The sequence below is a fragment of the Manis javanica genome, chromosome 1 (genome assembly GCF_040802235.1).
Source record: "Manis javanica isolate MJ-LG chromosome 1, MJ_LKY, whole genome shotgun sequence".
Classification (NCBI taxonomy): Eukaryota; Metazoa; Chordata; class Mammalia; order Pholidota; family Manidae; genus Manis; species Manis javanica.
Window position 1 is genome coordinate 189,825,950 of NC_133156.1, and position 23,229 is coordinate 189,849,178.

The following is a 23,229-nucleotide window of genomic DNA, read 5'->3' on the forward strand; positions in this document are numbered from 1 at the left end:
ACTAGAAAACAACAAACTAATTCCAAATTTGGCAGAGAAATGAAATAATAAAGATTAGAGCAGAAACTGAGAACTGGAAAATAGTTTTTAAAAATCAGTGAAATTAATAATTGGTTTTTCAAAAAGAAAAAAACAATAAACCCTTCACTAGACTAAGAAGTAAAGAGGGAGACCCAAATAAATAACATTAGAAATTAAAGAAGAGACATTACAACTAATCCCACAGAAATAAAAAGGATCACAAGAGACTACTATTAACAATTATGGGCCAAAAAGTTGGACAACCTAGAAGAAACAGATAAATTCTTAGAAACATACAATATATCACAATGAATCACCAAGATAAAGAAAATCTGAATAGACCAATAATGAGTAAGGAAACTGGATCACTAATCAAAAAACTCCCCCAAACAAAAAATCCAGTACCAGATGGCTTCACTGGTGAATTCTACCAAACATTTAAATAGGAATTAATAATGATCCTTCTGGAACTCTTTGAAAAAGTAAAAGAGCAGAGAACACTTCCAAACTCATTTTATAAGGCCTAAATTACCCTGACATCAAAACTAGACAAGGATGCCACAAAACAGAAAATTACAAACCAATATCCCTGATGAACATAGATGCAAAAATCTTCAACAAAACACTAGCAACCAAATTCAACAATACATTAAAATGATCATGCACAATGATTGATCAAGTAGGATTTCTTCCAGGGATTCAAGAATGACCAACATCCAAAAATCCAATCAATGTGATTAACAAAATGAAGGATAAAAATATAATCATCACAATAGATGTAAAAAGGCATCTGACAAAATTCAACATCCATTCTTGATAAAAACACTCAACAAAGAGGGTATAGAGGGAATATACCATAATAATAAAAGCCACATATGGCAAACCCACAATTAATATCATACTCAAAGAGCTGAAAGCTTTTCCTCTAATAACAGGAACAAGACAAGAATGCCTACTCATCACTTTTATACAAGAAATATTGGAAGTCATAACCAGAGTAATTAGGCAAGAAAAAGAAATAAAAGGCATCAAAACTGGAAAAGAAAAAGTAAAACTGTTAATATTTGTAGATAGAAAACCCTAAAAACTCAACCGAAAAACTACTAAAACTAATAAATGACTTCAGTAACATTGCATGATACAAAATATACAGAAATCCTTTGCATTTCTATACACTAATAATGAAGTAGTGGAAAGAGAAATTAAAACGTCATTTACAATTGCATAAAAAAAATACCTAGGAATAAAGTTCACCAAGGAGGTGAAAACCCTGTACATGGAAACCACAAGACTTTGATGAAAGAAGCTGAAAATGACATAATAAATGAAAATATATTCCATGGTCATGGATTGGAAGAACTGTTAAAATGTCCATACTACCCAAAGTAATCTACACAGTTAATGCAATCTTTATCAGAATACAAATAGTATTTTTCACAAAACTAAAACAAATAATTCCAAAATTTGAATGGAAGTGCAAAAGACCCCAAATGGCCAAAGCAATCTTGAGAAAGAACAAAACTGAAGGCATTACGCTTCCTGATTTCAAACTATACTATAAAGCTATAGTAATCAAAACAATATGGCATTGGCATAAAAACAGACACAGATCAACTGAACAGGACAGAAGGCCCAGAAATAAACCCATGCTTATATGGTCAATTAATCTACAACAAAGGAGGCAAGCATATACAGTCAGGGAAAGACAGTCTCTTCAATACATGGTATTGAGAAAACTGGACAGCCATATGCAAAAGAATGACACTGGACCACTTTCTTACATACAAAAATCTCAAAATGGATTAAAGACTTGCATGTAAGAACTAAAACTAGAAAACCACTATAATAAAATACAGGCAGTAAGTGCCTTAACATGGATCTTGGTGATGATTATCTTAGATTTGACACCAAGCAAAAGCACAAAAGCAAAAATAAATAAGCAGGCTTATATCAAGCTACAAAGCTTCTTCACAGCAAAGAAAACCATCAACAAAACAAATAGACAACTTTCTGAAGTGGAAAATATTTACAAATTATATATCTGATAATGGGTTAAGATACAAAATACATAAAGAACTCATACAACTTGGCAAAAAAAACAATCTGATTTAAAATTCATAGAGGATCTGAAAAGACATTCTTTCAAGGAAGATGTACATATGGTCAACAGGTATATGAGAAGGTGCTCACCATCATTAATCATCAGGAAATGTAAATCAAAATAGCAATAAAATGTCACCTTACACCTGTTAGAATGGCTATTATCAAAAAGACAAGAAATAAGTGCTGGTGAGAAAGTGGAGAAAAGGTAACATTTGTGCACTGCTGCTGGGAATGTAAATTGGTGAAGCCACTATGGAAAACATAGTGGAGGTTCCTCAAAAAATTAAAACTAGAACTACCACATGATCCAGTAGTTCCACTTCTGGGTACTTACCTGAAGAAAATTAAAACACTAACTCAAAAAAACCTCTGCATCCCCATATTCATTGCAGCATTATTTACAATAGCTAAAACGTGGAAATAACCTATGTGCCTGTCAGTGAATGAATGGCTATGGAAAATATGGTGTCCATATATACAATGGAATATTATTCAGTCATAAAAATGAAGGCAATCCTGCCATTTGAGACAATATATATAGATCTTGAGGGCATCATGCTAAGTGACATAAGTCAGAGTAAAATAAATACCTTATGATGTCACTTATATGTAGAATCTTAAATAAAATTAAAATGAGCTCATAGATAAAGAGAACAGATTGGTGGTTGCCAAAGGTGGAGGGTGGGGGTGGACAAAATGGGTGAAGGTGGTCAAAAGATACACACTTCCACTTACAAAATAATTCATGGGGATATAATGTACAGCATGGTGACTACAGTCAATAAGACTGCATTGTGTACTTGAAAATTAAGAGTAAATATTTAAAGTTCTTATAAGAAAAAAATTTCCACTGCATAGTGATGGATGTTAAACACTGTGACCATAATATATATATAATAATTATGTTGTACATTTAAAACTTTTACATCTGTTAGGTCAAAAAAATTTTAAGTATTATTACAATTTGAAAAATAAAAATACATGTCCAAATATTTATTGGATTAAACATATGCAAAATTATCCTGTTAACTATCATAAAAGTTTCTAATTGCCTTTTCTCGTGTTTTTCTTTTTTTTTGTCATCACAAATAAATGGTTCAGATACCAACAATAACCAGTTTTCATATCAGTTATGGTCTTCATCCCACACTTGGAGTAACACTGGTCTAAAAGTAACTCCTTATTGAATTTTGGAGGAAGCCAATGTAATAAATTTGTGATTAAATAACAGAAACACTGTATATGTTCAAGTCAGATAAACCAATGGATATGCACTGTAAAAGACTTAGGATGCTGTCTAATAAATCACAAATTTTTTTAAAAAAGCATCTCTGTGATTAGCTTAACACTGGCAATTGTCTTGGTCAGATACTGAAAGAAATATCCAATAATGTAGCATCCTTCCTATAAAACTAAGACCAGGATACAAACAGGCAAGACTTTCCTGGAAAACAGTTCTCATATCAATTTAATTTATTTTTATCACAGTCCATATAATAACTTACAGGTATAACCTGCATATCCTGATTTTAAAATGCTTTTGATTGTGTCCTATATTCAAAAACAAGCTGAATATATGTTTTCATTTTAAACAGCTCTCTACAAGGGGCCAATGCTCAGTAAGACATGCAATAGTAAAACAAACAATCATTGAGCATTTATACTGTGCCAGGCATTCTGCCAGGTGTTTGAGGTGCTATGGTAAATTTACCTATCCCCCATTTAAAGAATAACTATCACTCGGTTTATTTATTGAAATAGAAATAAATTTTGAAATGACATAGAAAGTGGAAAGTTGATAGAAGTGAATATAAGGGTTAAAAAATAGGCGTAGCATTACCATAGTTTGGACAAAGGCTATCCAGATATTCACAGAGTATAGCCATGGGCCAAGTCCTGACTTCCACTTGTTTTTGTACAGCCTATAATAAGCTAGAATGGTTTTACATTTTTAAATGGTTTGGAAAAAATCAAAGAACAATAATTCATGACACATGAAAATTATATGAAATTCAATTTCCATGTCTATAAATAAAGTTTTATTGAAGCACAGCCATTCTCATTCTTTTACGTATGGTTTATGGTTGTTTTCATTCTACAATTGCAGAATTGAGTAGTGCTCTGCACAGATGCTTGACACACTGCAAACCGCAGTGATACAGTTATAAATCCACAGCATTTCAAGTGCCATGCATATTGCCATACCACAACTTTTTATTTTTATTAGCAATGCATGCTCATTATATCAAAACAAAAAAAGTTGAACTTCAAATGTCATGCGTTTAAGGCGCAGTGGAGTGTAAATTGTTCAGTTGTCCAATTAGATGGCAAAGCAATGTGTTTATTATGCAGTGAGACTATAGCTATGCTCAAAGGAATCCAACATACATCAACATTACAATACAAAGGACTCATCACAATATCCTCTGCCCACAGGCAAGCAATGGTCAGAAAAATTAGGAAATTTAAAATACAGTGTCTCATTGTAAGAGAATTTCTCTACAAAAATTAAAAATGAACATGAGGCTACAATCAAAGTAAGTTTCTGAGTGGCTTATTTGTTAACCAAATGAGGAAAGCCATTTACTGATGGTAAGTTAATTAAATCATGTTTCATTATAGCAGCTGAAGAAATGTATCCTGAGGAAATACACCTGTCTATCACAGACAATGAGAAATGACTGCTGGGTACCATGAGGAGGGGTTGCAGTGGGTGGATGGGGAGGGTGTGAAGGATAAAAAGACACAAAAATTCTCAATCATAATGTAAATTAGTCACAGGAATGGTAATACAGCATAGAGAATATAGCCAATGATTCTGTAACATCTTTCTACGTTAACAGATAGTAACTTCACTACTGGGGGTTATAATTTAATAATGTGATAACTGTTGAACCACTGTGTTATATACTTAAAACTAATATAAGACTATATGTTAACTACGCTTCAATAAAAATACCTGTGTAAGACTACTGGCCATTTGGCAAGTATAGTTGCTCAAAAATTTGAGGACGTTGGGAACAACATTAATGGTTGAATTTTAAATAGAGCAAAAAACAAAGCAAACCACAAGCAAAATTTCAAAGTCTTTTCTTTGGTCAACAGATGTTTGGATGCTGCTCAATTACTGTTTTTTGTTTGAGGAGTTAATGCCAAGTTTGGAGTTCTGAAGAATTAGCCTCCATTAATAGTTTGTGTGAAACTTCAAGCAAGAATATCTTCCAAGAAGTTGAGATAACACTAATTCAGTACAATCTAAAGTGGAATCTACTAAGATGTGTTACAACTAATGATGATGATATATGTGAAGGAGAAAAAGACAAATTTACAAATCTTACAAAAATTTGAAATATTTTAATTTTATGGTTGTTCATTTTATTTATTATTTGGTCAGCAGGTACCCTGAAGAAAATATTTTACTGTATCATGTGTTACTGAAACAGTAGTGTCAAAGGTGAACTTCACTCTTCTTGGTTTTAACCAGTTAGTTTCATGAATTACTGTCAAATTGAAGCTGAATATCCTGACATGCTCTACCGTGCATAGGTTAAAAAACTTGGCAGTGGTAAAATTTTACCATGACTCTTAGCTCAGTGCTGAGCCTGAAATTTTTCTGAATGAGAAGAAACAGCATTGACAACTATTATCAAACTGAAGGGTTCTGGAAATTAGCTTTTGCTACAAAAGCTGATAATGTTTGCCAATGAATTCAATCTAAAATTGCAAGACAGAAGAGTTATGTGTGACATTTTTACATTTCCACATTAATTAATGTTGTTTGAATCACAAGAATTGTCACGTTGTGTTGTCAAAAGTTAAAGCAAGAAATGAGATCTTATTCTCACACATATTTGAAGTAGATGTATTTTCTGCTCTTAAAGTAAATTCCAGCTAGGGTAAAGAACTGTCCCATTTTGACCCCTTTGAAAGTCCCAAATCCTGGAAAACTGCTTAGTCCCAGAAAAGTGGAACAACTTGTCTCCTTAACTCCAGCAATGTTTTTTTGGACCTGAATGCAAATACAAAGGAAATTTCCATACTTCAAAATCCATTAACTATGCAATTGGGGGGCTTCCTCCTAACACCTGTAATTGGAAGTGATAAATCTGCAATGTAATGACATATAAAAGGCATACATCAAGAGAAGAATGTAACAAAATTCTGTAAAATAAGATGCTGCACATGGACTAATATCACTATTTGGTAGTACTTATCCATTTGAAAGGGCATTTTTGAAAGTGAAAATCTCATTAGAGATGAACGTTAACAGATGAACACCTGCAGATGAGTTTGGTGAGAGAGCGCGCTAACTTTGAACACCAATTAAATGAAATGCTATCCCCCATTCCATTAGATGTGTATCACACACAAAAATTTTTTTTAATATATTCAATTATGGGAATGTAAAGTGGTACAGCCACTATGGAAAGCAGTTTTTTCTCAAAAAACTAAAAATAAGAATAACATATGACCCAGTAACTTCACTGGTTAGAAAACAAAATCACTAATTCTAAAAGATAGGAGCACCCCTATGTTTACTACAGCATTATTTACAATAGTCAAGATAACGAAGCAACCTAAGTCCACTGATAGATGAATGGGTAAGGAAAATGAAGTACTTATACACCATGGAATATTACTCAGCCATAAAAAGAAGGAAATCTTGCTATTTACAACAACATGGATGGACCTAGCAGGTATCTTGCTAAGAAAGTCAGAGAAAGACAAATACTGTATGATATCACCTATATTTGGAATCTAAAAAGTAGAATGAATAAACAAAACAGAAATAGACACAAAACAGACTGGTGGTAGCCATAGAAAGGGGGAAAGGAGCATAGGTGAAGGAGATAAAGAGGTACAAACTTCTATTTATAAAATAAGTTACAGGGATGAAAGTACAGCATAGGGAATATTGTCAATAATATTGTAATACCTTTGTATGTTGCTGGATGGCAACTATACTTATCATGGTGAGCATTTAATAGTGTATATAATTGTTGAATCACTGAGTTGTACATCTGAAACCAATATCATATATCAAATATATTTCAATTATTAAAATAGTACTCAATTATCATTACAGTTTTAATTATGTCAATTAAAAATTCATAGAAATTTTCTCTCTTGTTATATAAGTATATAATGTCTTACATAATATCTTCAATTTTGCCTCTTGGCCTTCTAAGCCTTAAATATTTATCTGGCTCTTTACATAGTGTGGCCATCATCTAGACTAAGACAAATATGAGATGGAACTATCATATAGACAAGAAACTAAATAAAGTAGTACCACTGGTTTTTATGAAAAAAGTAAACATAAGTGATATATTTTTAAAAGACTGTAACATACCAGACTCAGAAGTAGTCACTTCATCACACCAATCTCTAGGTGTCCATCCAGAATCTACATCACAGATCTTAGCGCTTCTGAAATGGAAGTTAATTTTCCTTTATGAAAAAATTGGCCTGGATTCAAGGAAGACTGACAATGACTAATGTGGTGAAACTTATTTCCATTTAAAGTTTTGAAAAGTAAAGTTGTTTAGCTAAAAAAATGTCAAGATTACAGGGATAACAATTAACTACTGAAAACTACACAAAGTAGCCTGGGCTGTTTTTATGGTCTGTGGAAGACTTTTAAAAACATAAATTAAAACAAGGTAGTTTATATTTAGTTTTGTTTAGTCATAAGAATAATTTATTGCTACTGGGAAGACAAAATGTTGAACCAACTTCTGAGAGAGACTGTTAATTTTATACTCCTAGAAATCTTCCAGAAGAGAATAACTGACCATCTTACTGTAGGATTTAAACTTTTATCTACCCAAGGCTAACGCCAAAACTTTACTTTAAAAAATTCAGTTGTCACACCAAAGGAGATGATGCCTATTTTCGGAAAATTGTAAACTCCCCAGAGTCTGAAAGAAACAATCATTTCACCAGCTTAGGTTAGATCCCTTCTGCTTTGCCTAGTAAATGATCAATTAACTCAGGTGACAAATTAATTCAGATCTGTACTTGTACTATCCAGTTGCATGGCCACTAGCCACATAATGGCTAGTGAGTACTTGAAATGTGGCTAGTTGTCATTAAAATGTGCTGTAATATAATGAACACACCAGATTTTGAAGATTTAGAAGAAGAATACAAAACATTTTCATAATTTTTTGTATTGATTACATATTGAAATACTTTGGAAATATTGAGCTAAACACAAATGCTGTCAAAATTTTTTTTAAACTGCAAGTCTAAAAAAAAATTCAGTTAACCTATGAAAGCATTGCAACCCAGATTTCACCTTCGATATTAGAAATGTAATAAAGTTTTAACTATGTAGCTAAACATCCCAGTCTCTACAAAAATACTCCAAAGTAGCAAGTAATTTAGAGTTAATGAGGACAAGTAACATGTATTTGTATAGAAAGATAATCATCATCAAGGCATTTCTTGGTGCTAGGACTACAAGGAGGAATAAGCTACTGCCAATAAGCTTTAGAAAATGTATAATCTTAAAGGAAATACATAAAGGTTAACATAAGTGTAGTGCCAAATAAGTAGTATATACATGGGTCCATTAGATGCTATAACAGAAACATACTTGGAACTTATAAATACCTCCAATCACACACAATTATTGTTTCAAGGATGAGAATGTGTAAATGTCTACCTAATATCCATCAGTAAAGAGTATCTAATTTGATTGTGACAGTAATAACATTTCTTTTCTCTCAGCCTAATGGCATATAAATTTAAGTAAGGATGCCTCTTTTAAAAACATCATTTTGATGTACTAAGCCTTGGCCAGCAAGTATAGTGTTCCTATAAAAGCAAATAACCCATTAATGAAATGAGTATTCTTTCTCCTTGAGTTAAAAAAAAGCGACCTTGTAAAACTTGTCAACACAGTTCCCTAGGTAACCACCACTAATCACCAGAATTAGTTCTTAGATGAAATTTATTTGCCATGCAAAGTTTAAAGCCATCCCTTTCAGAACAGAACAGCATAGGCATAGTCTGTGCATTTGATTTCAGTGCAGGTATTAGACATAACATGTACGTATGACACTAATTAGTATTTTCATACTATTTTGAAATTTGGCTATTGTGTTCTCTAGAGTTTCATTATCTTAATTTGTTTAAGTTATGGTTACTTTATTTCTCTTTTTAATAAGAATATTTAAAAGTTCTGTTAATTTTTGTTAAGATCCTTTATTAGATTTTTAAGATAACTAATGTGATCTTTTATTTTAGAAGGAAGAATGAAAGAGGACTGCATAGGACAGGTAAAACACTTTCTCTTACTGTTTATTATTAGACATTTAAATTTAAAAAAGAGGAGCATACTGTATGTGGTTATTCTGAATTCAAGAAAAGCTGCCTACTGGTATATATTAACTAGAAATGTCTAGAAATATATTCATCTTTTCAGTATCTCAAAGTTATAATTATTATTAAAACAGTTATTTTTGAAAAATGAAATTATAAATAATGGAATATGTACAAACAGAATTATGTATTGAAATGTGCTTCAAAATAACACTGTGGGGAGAAAGGAGGGATATAGGTAAATAAAGGTCACCATAAGTTTATAACTGATGAAAGTGGATGATGGATAACACCAGTTTACATATACCATTCTATTTTGGTATATGTTTGAAATTACACAAATCAAAAGGTTAAAGATAATAGCAAAGTTATATTCATTTTTATTACATTTGTGTGTAATTTTTACAAATAGTGCTGTGGGATCCTTCTCCATATCCTGCTGCTAACATCACATCTAAGTTCACTCTAAGAGGAGATAATGATGTCCTGTTATACTAATTTCAAAAAGCTTAGATGTAAGTCAGAGAAAGCCTCATAATTTTATTAGAAGCCCACAGTAGATTATCATGGTAACTGATTCATTATGAGACCTGTGACTGAATGATAGCTTCATAGCTGTTAGCATTACAACTCTGGAAAAATAATTTATCTCTGTAAGCCTCAACTTCTTCATCTAAAAAATAGAGATAATTTCACATACCCCACAGGATTTCTATGAAGCTCTATTGTGACCATGTATATGGTGGAATTTTGTTAATTACATGGAACTATACTAATGATAGTAATTATTTAACATCATTGCTTCAACCTACTTCTTTGTGGACATACAAATTTTGAAATTTTTAAAAAACATTTTAAATTCTTGATTTGCTTGGAGGGAAATACTCCATGTTACAGTTGAATGTACATGCATAATAAATTGCACTTAATTTGCTAAAGCTTAAAGAAACTTCACTATAAATTTTACATATTTTTAAATAGCTTATTTTCTAGAACACTTGATACATCAAGAAAAAAAAATTGCATCTTGTCAAAACTTAACAGACACATCTACTTAGACACCCAAGTTTACATGAGATCCAGTCAAGATATTGACTCCCCAAGGATCTTTCTGGAAAGGTTGTTATACAGAATAAGAGAAACATCAGTTTGTGTACTAAAATGTAGAATGGTTATCAGAAATTAATTATTAGACCACAATTCTTTGAGTTCAGATATTTATGGTTTAAAATCAGATTAGCACTAATTCATACACAGTTTATGTTCAACCCTCTGGTTTCTTGTTTGGGAATTTTGATTAAGTATGGAGAAGATACAGATTATAATAGCATGTCATTATTGCTTATAAAGGTCTTTCTCATTCAAAATTCTTATATGCCACATTTTAGAGTAGGGTTTTGTGTTTTTGTATAATTTTCTTTTAATATAACAGCTCCTTTTCAACATGCTTCTCTCTATCAACTAACAACTTCAATCAATTGAATATATTCAACAAAAAATTAAACTTTTAAAATAAAATAATTAAAGCTAGTATTTATCAAGTATTTATTATATGATTGGAACTGGTCTCAGTACTTTAAATGTTTTAATTCTCACAACAATCTTGTAAGGTGGATAGTACTATCAGCCCATTTCATAGACAAGGAAACACAGAGATTAAGTAACTTCCCCACACTCATACAGCCTGTAAGATGTACAGGTGAAATTCAAACACAGTGTGGCTCTAGACCAGGGGTTCTCAACCTCAAAGCAACTGACATTTCGGGCTGGATAATTCTTTGTTTGGGGGGCTGTCCTGTACATTGTGGGATGTTTAATAGCATCCCTGGCCTCACCAAATAGTGTCTCCAGACATTGCCAAATGTCTCCTTTGGGGAGGGGTGGCAAAATCACCACCAGTTGAGAAACATTGCTCTAGAGAAACCCCACACACAACACTGTCTAAAAACCACACATACAGAAATGCGGAAAACCAGAAAATAAGAAAATTAAAATCACCTCTTATCTCACCATGCAGAAATAACCGATAACATTAGCAGTATTTTGTAACATTGCCAGCACCAGGACCTGAATCTTCCCCACCAATTACATTCCTTCCCCTCCACCTACTCTCACAATGCTAAATTATGTGTTAATCATTCCCTTGCTTGTCTTTATGGTTTTCCCATATGTGGCTATATCCCTAAATGACATAATATTTTAGTTTTACTTATTTTTTGAGCTTCATATAAATGGAAATAAAGTACATTCTTCTTGTACATGCTTTTTTCACTCAATGCTTTTTTTGAAATACATCCATGCTGATGTGTTTAGGTGTAACTTTATTCATTTTCAATGACCATTGTATTTGCACTGGGTTAATATAATTTATTCATCTACTGTTGATGGACCTTTACATTGTTTCTAGATTTTTCTATTACAAATAGTGCTGCTATGAATATTTTTCTACATATCCATAGAGCATATACTTAGGAATATAATTTCTGGTTACAGGCAATGCACAACTTTAATTTTAATAAATAATTCCAGATTTTTCCCACAGTAGTTGTACAAATTTACATCCCCAGTAGCCGAGTATAAGTCTCTATTACTCCAGTCTTGCTAACACTCAGGTTTAACATTCATATTCTTAAAGTTTTGCCATTCCTAGTAGCTGTGAAGTAGTTTCTTACTGAGGTTTTAATTTGCACTTGCCTGATTAAAAATAAGGTTGAACATATGTTCATATGTTTCTGGTCATTTACATCTCTTCTTTCTAGAAATGCATATTCCTATCTTTCATACATTTTTCTATTGGGTTCGTTGCCTTTTTCTCACTGACTTATAGGAGTTCTTTATGTATTCTGGAAACTAATCCCTTGTCAGTGTTACAAGTAACTCCTCCCTGTTTGTTGCTTTCTTATGTAGCTTATGGCTAAAAAAAGGAGAATTTCAACTACACTAATGAAAAGAATGTACCACCTTTTACCATTGTTATGTTTTTTTATGCCTTGTTTAAGACATCCTTTCCTCTTCCCGACGTTAACACAATATTCCCCTGTTATTAAAGGTTTTGTCTTTCATATTTCTAATCCATTTGATTCATTTAGTGTATGTGTTAATTATGTGTAAGCCCAGAAATGAAGTTATTCTAGATGTATATAGAAATAGTACACAAGCCTAGAAATGGCCAGAGAGCAAGCACGGCATGACCAAATTTATCTGATTATATCATTATCAGGCTCTATAGATATATATTATTTATAATGACTGTCACAGTAAACTGAACTTATTTTACTCTTAAAAAATAATACAACAAACCTAAGTTCTCAACATACAGATCAGCATGGTCTTGGTCTACTTAATTCTAAGTCCCTAACAACACAAGTAAGTATACCTAGGTATTATTCTCTGTGAGAATTTTAGGCTTAAATGTGGAATTCCTATGCCTATGATAAAATGAATGTCATTTTTAAAATAGACGTCATTTTTGTTCTGTGTGTTTTACTTAAATGCTTTGCATTTGTTCTCTAAGCTGCTTCTTGCCTTGAAGTTTTAGACATCTTTGAGGTAAATAGACAATAGTGAAAGTTGCTTAGGCATGTTCAAGAAAATGGTAGCTATGGTTCCCAGGCCTGGCACTCAGCAGAAATCATGAGTCTGTAGCAGGAAATAGCTTATACTAAACATGGGAGAGTAAGGAGTACATATTTAATTTCATCAGAATTCTCAAAAAATGTGTTTCTAGAGTTGATTTGTTCAAACTAGGGTCCAAACATGGTCTATCACTGCATTTGTCATGTCCCTTAAGTTTATTTTATTCTCTAACAGAACCCCCCCCCTTTTTTTTTATTAAGGTATTTATATACAATCTTATGCTCAGATTTCACATGAGCAACATTGTGCAGAAACCCTTTTTTAATGTAGTTTATTTCTTAGAGAAACCAGGTCTTTTATTCGTGTAACACCCAACATTCTAGGTTTGGTTGACAGATTGCTCCTTTAGCTTGTTCTTCTGCCCCTGTTTGTTATTTCTTATACACTAGTATTTAGGTCCATTTTATTGGTCAAAAGCCAATTTTTTTGGCATTTTTCATGTCATATTATGAGATACACAAATATTTGCTTGCCCCAACTTTTAGTGATGCCATGACTAACCAACAGATTCAGAAGGTGTCTGATTCTTCCACTTAAAAAATTTTCCATCAACTTTTCACTTTGGGGTTTTAGAATCCACTGGTGAACACTGCTAACCAGTTTTTCATGACGGTTGCAAAAATAGAGATTTTCTAATTCTATGATATCTTCTGTGTTTATTAAATTTTTTTTCAATTTCCCTCATCAACTGTTTGATTTCCATGAAAGGAAGTTTATAAAAGGTAAAATAAATGTTTGATTCTTTCCTTTCATTTATCAATGTTCTCAGCAGGGGTCAGGACTCTTTTCTTGTACAAGATCAGATAGTAAAAGTATTTTAGGCTTTGCAGACCATGTGGTCTCTGTCACAATTACTCAGTTCTGTAATTGTAGCAAATAAGCAACCATACATAATACTTAAAGGTGGCTATGTTCCAATAAAACTTTATTTGTGAACACTGAAAATTTGAATTTTATATATTTTCACATGCTACAAAATATTGTTTTGATTTTTTCTCATTATTTAAAAACATAAAAACTCTTCTTGGCCTGCGGGCCTTATAACAATAGGAGGTGGGCTGGGTCTGGGCCATAGGGCATAGTAATGAAATGTTTTAGAATAATGAGTTGGTGCCCAGCCACCTCCACACATCCAATGGGAGAGAGTATATGTGTGTGTGTGTGTTTAAAATCTTTAAGAACTCATGGATTTTTAGATGCTTAGCACGTTTCCATCTCCTGCGGTCATAATCATTTTTGGTGCTCCACTGCCTCCCTTCACGTTGGCCCCTTTGTCCTCTCACTGTGACCCAGTTAACCTTCGGCAGCTGCCTGACTTTTTGGATGCAAGATGGCCCCAGATTCATCTTACATACTCCCTGCCTTAGACCTGGAATCTACTATTTCTGCATTTCTACTACTTTCTCTAGAGTTATAGCTTTTAGACTTTTCGGTGGACACAAATACATTTTTTTAAATTAAAATGGAGTTTTATTTTGTGTTTTTTCTTGTAGCTCCTTTTTATATGCTAAAATATTGGCCTCTTAAGATATTAACTATTTTTTTAAACTGAATTTCACTGAAACTGGTTCCACTTAGTTACCAATGACCTACAAATTGCCAAACCTAATGGACAAATGGACAATTTTTAGTATTTAACTCTTCAGAGCTCTCTATACTATTTAACACTGTTGATTATGTGCTTCATCCAGAAACACTTAGCTTCCATTACACGAAACTCAGCTAGTTATTCTACTTGCTATTTAATTTTTATCTCCTTCTATGACTCTTTTTACTGGTCACTAGACTCTTCTTCTTACAATTCTATTCAGTCATCCCTCAGAGATATTGTGGGTTCCATTCAAGACACCTACAATGACTGAATATCAAAATAAAGCAAGTCAAATGAGTTTTTTGGTTTCCCAGTACATACAAAAGTTATATTTACATTATACTTTAGTCTATTAAGGGTGCAATAGCACTATATCTAAAAAACAATGTACATACTTAATTTAAAAATACTTTATTGCTAAGAAATGTTATCCACTATCTGTGCTTCATCAAGTTGTAATCTTCTTGCCTCAATGTTGATGGCTGCTGACTGACCAGAGTGATGGCTGCTAAAGGTTGGGATGGTTGCTGAAGGCTGGGGAAGTTGTGGTGACAATTTCTCAAAATAGACAACAATGAAGTTTGTTGCATTAATTCCTTCCTTTCATGAATGATTTCTCTGTAGCCTGTGATATGGTTTGGGAGCATTTTAGCCACAGTAGAACTTCTTACAGCATTGGAGTCAATCCGCTCAAACCCTACCACTACTTTATCAACTAAGTTTATGTAATATTCTAAATATTTTGTTGTCATTTCAGCAACCTTCACAGCATCTTCACCATCTCAAGAAACCACTTTCTTTGCTCATCCATAAGAAGCATTTCCTTCCCTATTAAAGTATTATGAGATTGCAGCAATTCAGTCATTTTCAGACTCCATTTCTAATTCTAGTTCTCTTGCTATTTCTGCCATACCTGCAGTTACTTCCTCCACTGAAGTCTTGTATCCATGTTATCCCTGAGAGTTGGAATCAACTTCTTCCAAACTCCTGTTAATGTTGATATTTTGACTTCTTATGAACCATGAATGTTCTTAATGACATCTAAAATGTAAAACTTTACAGAAGGTTTTCAATTTACTTTGCCCAGATGCAACAGATCAGAGGTATCAATATCTATGGCAGCTATAGTCTTACAACATATATTTCCTCAATAATAAGACTTGAAAGTCAAAATTACTCTTTTATCCATGGGCTGCAGAATGAATGTTGTGTTAGCAGGCACGAAAATGACATTAATCTTATACATCTCCACTGGAGCTCTTGGGTCACCAGGAATACTGTCAATGAGCAGTAACATTCTGAAAGCAATCTTTTTTTTCTGCGCAGTAGGTTTCAATGTTGCCTTAAAGTATTCAGCAAACTGTTGTAAATAGGTGCTATCATCCAAATTTTGTTGTTCCATTTATCAGCATAGGCAGAGTAGATTAAGCATCATTCTTAAGGGTACTAAGATTTTGTTGTAGGGTCATTAATCGGTCTAATATCAATGTCTCAAGGATTAAGGAGCCTCAAGGAAAGGAAGAGACAGGGGAACAGCTGCATATGCCTCTATATTATCCTTTGATATTTTTATCAGCTCTCAGGAATCAGAAACAGAAAGACATTAACTGATACCTTCAGTCCAAACTAATGTATCCTGCTCCTGCAAGCCATTGCCAGACTGAGTTAATTGTCCCTTCTGTGAAGTTCTATAGCATCCTACACTTCTCCTATCACCTCAAATATCAATTTATTTTACCTTCTGGTTTAATTATCTCTCCCACTAGACTTACATTTCTTAAAGGCAATATGTGTGTCCATTTTGCTCACATCTTATCATTAGCAGCAGCCATGGAAATCTGTATTCAGTATTTGTCAAATAAAAGGAATGAATGAATGAATAAGCATCTCTTTGACTAGATAATATCTGTTAAAGGAAATTTTTCTACAATTTACTGATCTAGTAACCTTTCATTTCATGATTTGTGAATCAGGCAGTATTCAATCTAGCAGATGGAAAGGAGCTCCAAAGGGCTGTAAAAGGCAAGAGATTTTATAGACCAAAATAAGCAGGAACAAGGAAGTTAAACTGGGCATTTGTTAATTATTTAAAGCATGATTGTTTTCCTTATAAGGAGCAAGGTTAGGAAACTTGTGCTTAGCAGGCAAGTGCTAACTGGTTGACTTCAGCCTTCCTTTTCTAGGAGAGCCAACACAGAAACCTAGTTTTGTTTTGCTGACATGGGGCTTAGCATAAGCAACTCCATCTTGGACCTGATCTTGTCATTTTAAGATGTCTAAAACATAACATATCCAATACTAAAATCTCATCATTTTACCCTCTAGCCCCCAACTTTCTCCTTCTTTGATATGGTATTTGTCATTCTTGATTCCCTATAACCCACTCACAACTAATCAAACCAATCATCAAATTCTCTTGATTATTGCTCCTAAATATAAAAATCTAGCCCCACTGTGATTCAGGTCTTAATCATCTGTACTTAGAATATTGCTTCCTAATTAATCTACTTGTCTTTATCCCCACCACTGCCACCACTACCTCAAATTTAGCCTCCACAAAGTTGTAGGAGTAATCTACCTATCATTCCCTGCCTTAAACTCATAGGATAAAGTTCAAGCTCCTTATTATGGTATATAAGACTCTCCATTACCTAACTATACATTCCTTCCAATTTCATCTCCTGCTACCCTCCACCTGAAAGAGTCTGAGTCATTTCACTGTTATATATCCCTAATAGCTGTGATGTCATTTGGCATACTGTGTCAATAAACATTGATTGAACCAAACTAGACCTATGTTAATTTAGGTATCGTATCATTAAAACTATTTCTCCAACATTTTATGATGAAAAATTTCAAAAAATACAAAGAATTTTTAGGAACTGCACAATAAACATCCACATACCCACTACCTGGATTCTATACAGTTTCACAATAATTGCTTTATCATGTATCTATCCATCAACCAGTCCTTCTATCACTCCATCTTATATTTTGACAGAGTTCAAAGTAAGTTGCAGACATCCATAAACTCCACCCCTTTAGCCACTTTAGCATGCATATTATTAACTAGAGTTTAATATTTCTTTACAGTCCTTCCCCTTCCCCCATAAAATGTACATTCAATGAAATGCACAAATCTTAAATGTATAAGTGTATTATATATAATATATATTATACCCATATTATTATTATATTATATATCTATTCACCTCCATCAATCTCCAAAGGACTTTTGCTTATGCAATTTTCTTAAAGTTCATATTCTTCTCAGTCCTAAATCTAGTTTACAATTAAAGTAAGAAGTGACACTATTTAATCACTGCTTCTTTTAATCATGACATAGCTTTGGTCCTGAACAGAATATGGACTTTAATTCTAAGACAATTCACTGAGTAAAAACCTCTGGAGGAATATATAAAAAGATCTAGGTGTAAAGTTTATTGATGCTTTGAATAAACTTGCTGTCAAAACATTTGTTAACTACATAGCTAAATTTTTCTCTAGTAGTATACATTACTGCCAATTTACAGCTTCTCAAGAAAAAGTTTGTCCTTCAGATTCCCATGTTCATACTCTCTTTTGCAGAAAAACATGAAAAGAGAATTATGTTGCCATGTCTTAGCTTGAAATAACATTTGAAGAACAATTTATATTAGCCTTTGTGGGAAAAAAATGCTGTGACAATTTTTCCCTTCAATAAGAAGATAATTCCACAACTCTGAACCAATTCCTCATCCCTTTTAAAATTTATAGACCATCTTCACAGTGATCTTATTAAACTCAGTTGCTCTACAATTTAGTAGTCTGCTCTCTGATGGATGTTATCCACTTTAAGAAGATTCTTGCTCATTTTCCCCAGAACTATTTTGAAAAACAATTTCAAACACATTTTAAGAGTCAGCCACAATGAAGAAAAAATGAATTAGAAAATGCATGAATAGTTAAAATAGTAAATTTTGTTATGTATTATTTCACCACAATAAAAAAGTAATTAAAGGAAAAAGAAATAAAACCACTAGAGGTCTAGCCAGCTCTAGGGACGAGTTTGGGGTGGGTTTCTGCTAACGACAAAAGCTGCAGGGAAAAAATCTGAGTTCTCCAATTAACTTTAATAGTTAAATTTTAAAGAGGCTAAGTTGTACTTTGCATATTGGAATGAGTTCCTAGGAGCATACCTCTTGCTTCCTACCACTGACTCTAGTCATAGACAAGTGAGGAATAAATAATGTAGTTCTATATCCATATTGTCTTGCCTGTACTACTCATTGGAATACTGTCTAGAAGAAATCTTGAACTTGGAAACATTAGGAACTCATTTTTTGATGTGGAATTATGACAGATAAAGCACTTGGTTGCTTATATTGCTCTATTCTTACTATCATCCAGGAGGGTTGAGCCCAGCCAGGAGAGAGTAGTGCAGATAGAGAATATATATGTGTATGTACATATAAGTATATATACATGTATATATCCCCAATGTTTACATACTGACAATTACCCACATTATTAAATAACACCTTATATAAATGAAGTGTAAGTATGTGATTTCTAAAAGTGTGATAAAAGTAGCAATTTTTGTATTCATTAATACTATCATAAAGTTTATTAATCTTCTTGATGGATGACACCGTCTCCAAATATTTGTTGAGATAGAATCAGTGGTAAAATATCCCCTCAACAGGAGAGTCAGTATCAGCATATTCACAAATAGGACAGTTAGATAAACCATTCAGTAAAAAACAAAAGTGTCAACACAGCTATAATACAGTGATTATTCTTCATAGATATGAACCAATTTATCTTAATATTTATGACCTTTCTATTTTATGAAAGATGGGGCAATTCACAAAAGTATTTTATATATAATATCTAAATTAAAATTACATAAAGCAAAAGTCAATGAAGAGTTGCAGATTTAAGAGGTGTCATTAAATATCTAGGCTGTTTTATACAAATTAAAACTGAGTTTAGCTCTGAATTTTGGAAAGGCTAAGGCAAAAAAGAGAAATAGATTTACTTTGGAAGGCATCATCGTGTGACAGAAAGAATACAGGATTCATAGGCAAAAGATCTCAGTTCCAGTTTTATTCTACTACGTCTTCACTGCCACGCACCTCTTTATATTCTTATGTCCTAAGCTATAAAGTGGGAATAACTATACTTAGTAACATCATAGGAGTCTTCTGTCAAATTAGGTAATGTGAAAGCATTTTGTAAATTCCAAAACATAGTTTTCATTATTATTGTACTTACTGACTTAATTCTTTAAAGTATGCAAATGGTAAACTCATCTGAATAGAAACATCTCTCCAAAACTGGATTCACATTCAAGAATGCCTGTGTTAGAAAACAGAAAAAGAAACTAAGCGTGTCTTCACATAGGGTTTTGAAAAAGACAGAAATCCTATTCACATAGATGTTTTATAATAAGTCTTCTATAAAGCTGAGGGTGTTATATTTAACCTGAATTCATATTTAAACTGAATTCAGGTAGAATATAAAATTAAGATGATGTGTTCAAAGCACATTCTTTTCTGATGTTGTACTTAACACAGAGGAAGTTGGAAAGTTAGACCGTTAGCTCATCTATTACCCTGTCTCATAAATACTAGAAGCCTCACGCCAACCTTTGGTGAGTGCTAGACTGTAAACAGTTTTAAATTTTATTTTCTAGAAAGAACATCAGGCACCACAACTCTGGAATCTTGATTAAAAAGGAATCCCTATATGATACCAAATATGCAAGAGGCGGAGTTAATATTCAAAAGAGAAACTTGAGTAACTGGACAACTTACTCAAGAAAGCATCTCCTGTCACACAAGTGCGGGCTACTCCCATGCCTGTAAATAAGAGCATTAAATGACAAGAATAGGCAATCAAAGGAGTTAATCAGAAAGCAGCCTGTGGAACACATGTTATTTGTTACTATGTGAAAAAAACCGTAGTCGAAAAAGCATTTCACAGAAATAAGAACTAAGTTCTAATCCCAGCTGTGCCACTGATTGAGTGACTATGGACAGAACACTTAACCCAAATAAGCCTTGGTTTTCTCATCTGTAAAATGAAAGTATTTCAGATTTGGAAACTTTTAAGGTTTCTTCTATCTCTAAAATGATATACTTTGGGACTTAACTGTTGTTAAACCAAATCAGAAATGTGAGACACCACAGGGGAAACCTAACATGAAATAATGAAATGATCACTTAGTATATTTTTTAAAAGATATCTCAATTAAGTGAACAGGTCACAATGCAGTTTTTAGCCAAGTTTAACTTGTCTACAGAATTTGTTTAAAAGAAAGTGACCTGGTATCAGTGATCATTAGGTAATAGAAATAGGGTTTGGCTCAGAAAATGCACTTCACTATATGTCAAAATTAAATGAGGGACTGGGGAAAACCCTCTTTTGCAGTAAATTATTACAAGAATCAGCATATAGCCATTCAGTCAAGGGTGAGCACAATTTTAGTACATAATATAATGAAAATCAGCCTCTGTTGAAACTATAGCTTCCTGCTATCAACAAAATCACCTCCTCCCAAACTGGGAAAAAAACAAACAAAACTATCAATTCTGCAGTGCTTATCCAAAGGCCTAAAATTTGAGAAGCTTTGGTCCAATAATTCTATTTCTACAGCTCTACACCAAGGAAATATCCAAAACACAAAACAATTTCATGCCTAAGAATGCCTATCATAGTTATTTATAATAAGAGAAAAAAACATAGGAACAATATAAATTAACCCACTCCGCAAAATAAAAATGGTTAAGTAAAACTACAGTACTTAATGGAATAAAATTTAGCCACTAGAAATAAAGATATATAGAACTGAAGAGTGTTTAAAGTAGGGCCAAAAATCCCCAAACATAAAAACTATATAGAATTGTATAAACAAAATGATTTCATTGCTACCCAGCTAGCTCAGTCAGTAGAGCATGAGACTCAAAAAATATGGTTTCAGCTGTGTTTAAAAAAATACAACATATATGCGGAAAAAAGAGACTAGAAGCAAATACATAATTAAACCATAGTTTTACGTGACTGGTGGAACTACAGGTAAATTTTTTACTTTTCTGTATTTCAAATTTTATTTAACAATTACATTTTATTTTCAATAATGATTAAGTAACAGTATACAAAATATATTACTTCATTAATCATCAAAATATTCTTCTATGGTAAATAGGGGTGTAAGTCAAGGTTATTTAGCATAGAGCATGCTAGCATGGAAACCTTGAAAATGCCCTGAAGCAAGACTTTTAAAAATAGGATGGATTTTAAAGGAAATTTAAAAAAAATTTTAAGTCCTGGAAGGTCCTTGAGAATTCTATGATTTCTTCTTTTTAAAATGCAATTACTAACATAAGACACTAAAGAACATAAAGAATATAGCTGAACCAGATGATACATTTTAGGTATGCAAAGTCTGGCTTTCCAGCAACAATTATATCCAGATATTAGGAAAATAAAACAATTTACCTAGGATTTCTGCCAGTTAGTAAACAGGACCAAAAGCTAACTCCAAGTTTCTTAATGACCATTCTAGTGGTGTAGAAAATAGACTTTGATATAGTAACATATAAACCAAGAGTTGGAACTTACATTTTTTAGATGTCAGTGCTTTCAATGTTTTCTTGTTTTTAAATTGAAAGCTACCTAAAAGCTATGAACTTGCCAGCACACATGCAAGCCCCAGGCAATTTAAAATTACTCATCTTCTTGTTACCTGTTTTTCCAGGTTGGTTTTCATTTTTTAATTTTGTATACATTGGGATTCACAGGTACATGCATACATATATGATTACCTCACTTGCCAGCCCTATACCTGTTTTCTTTGAGATTTGACAACTTTAAACATTATAATGCAATGACTTTCTGAAAGTCTCTTAGTAAAAAGAACTTCCAAGATATAACTTAAGGGATAACTTTAAAACAAACTTTTTAAGCAAGAGAAATATCTCCAATTGTGATGTTGGCTTATCCTCACTCTCTTTTCTTTTCAAGCCCTTTACTATTTCAATTATAAGTAGGTTGTCTTGAAACTTTCAAAAATGTCCACACTGTATTATTTTTCAAATAATATCACTCATCTTTAGTCTTATGTTTAAACATCTTCCAATTTCAGAATCCTATCATACAATCCCTTGTTTTTCTATATTTGATGGGGTTAGGGTAGGGGTGGGCAGGTGGTGGAGGTATGAAAAAAAAATAAGAAATGGGAAGTAGATAGGGTTTTTATTAGTATCTCTTTGCAGTTTCATAAAATGTATAAAGAGCTAATAAAACCATGGTCTTTTCTATGAATCATTACCTCAAGAGCTACTATCAAATATTTAGTAAAACCCCAAAATAAAGAAATATATGCTGCACGAGAACTTTTAGAATATATAGTATTATAAAATAAAATGGCTGGAATCATAAATGATGACCTACAGTTTGCAACTATTCATTGTAGGAGCCTTCAGATGCTTCCACATTTGAACTAACAGCCTGTCATTCCTTCTTTGCCTTTTAATGCTTCGTATATTGTTTCTCTTCACTGATTT

At 32.7% G+C, this 23,229-nt stretch overlaps 1 protein-coding gene across 13 annotated transcripts in view; it reads left to right on the forward strand.

Moving 5' to 3' along the window:
* Positions 1-23,229, forward strand: part of WDPCP (WD repeat containing planar cell polarity effector) — a 405,181-nt gene that overhangs the window by 377,142 nt on the left and 4,810 nt on the right. For 4 of the 13 annotated variants that reach the window (XR_012121045.1, XM_036996612.2, XM_036996613.2 and 1 more), the window contains one exon: positions 9,379-9,410. Coding sequence is in view for 12 of the 13 variants with exons in the window: in XM_036996612.2 (XP_036852507.2) it covers positions 9,379-9,410 (32 nt within the window). In the remaining variant the exon portion in view is untranslated. Of the gene's footprint in view, positions 1-9,378; positions 9,411-15,437; positions 16,628-16,653; positions 17,379-20,357; positions 22,793-23,229 lie in introns of those variants that run through there. The other 9 variants (XM_073212492.1, XM_073212503.1, XM_073212463.1 and 6 more) reach the window with 7 other exon arrangements.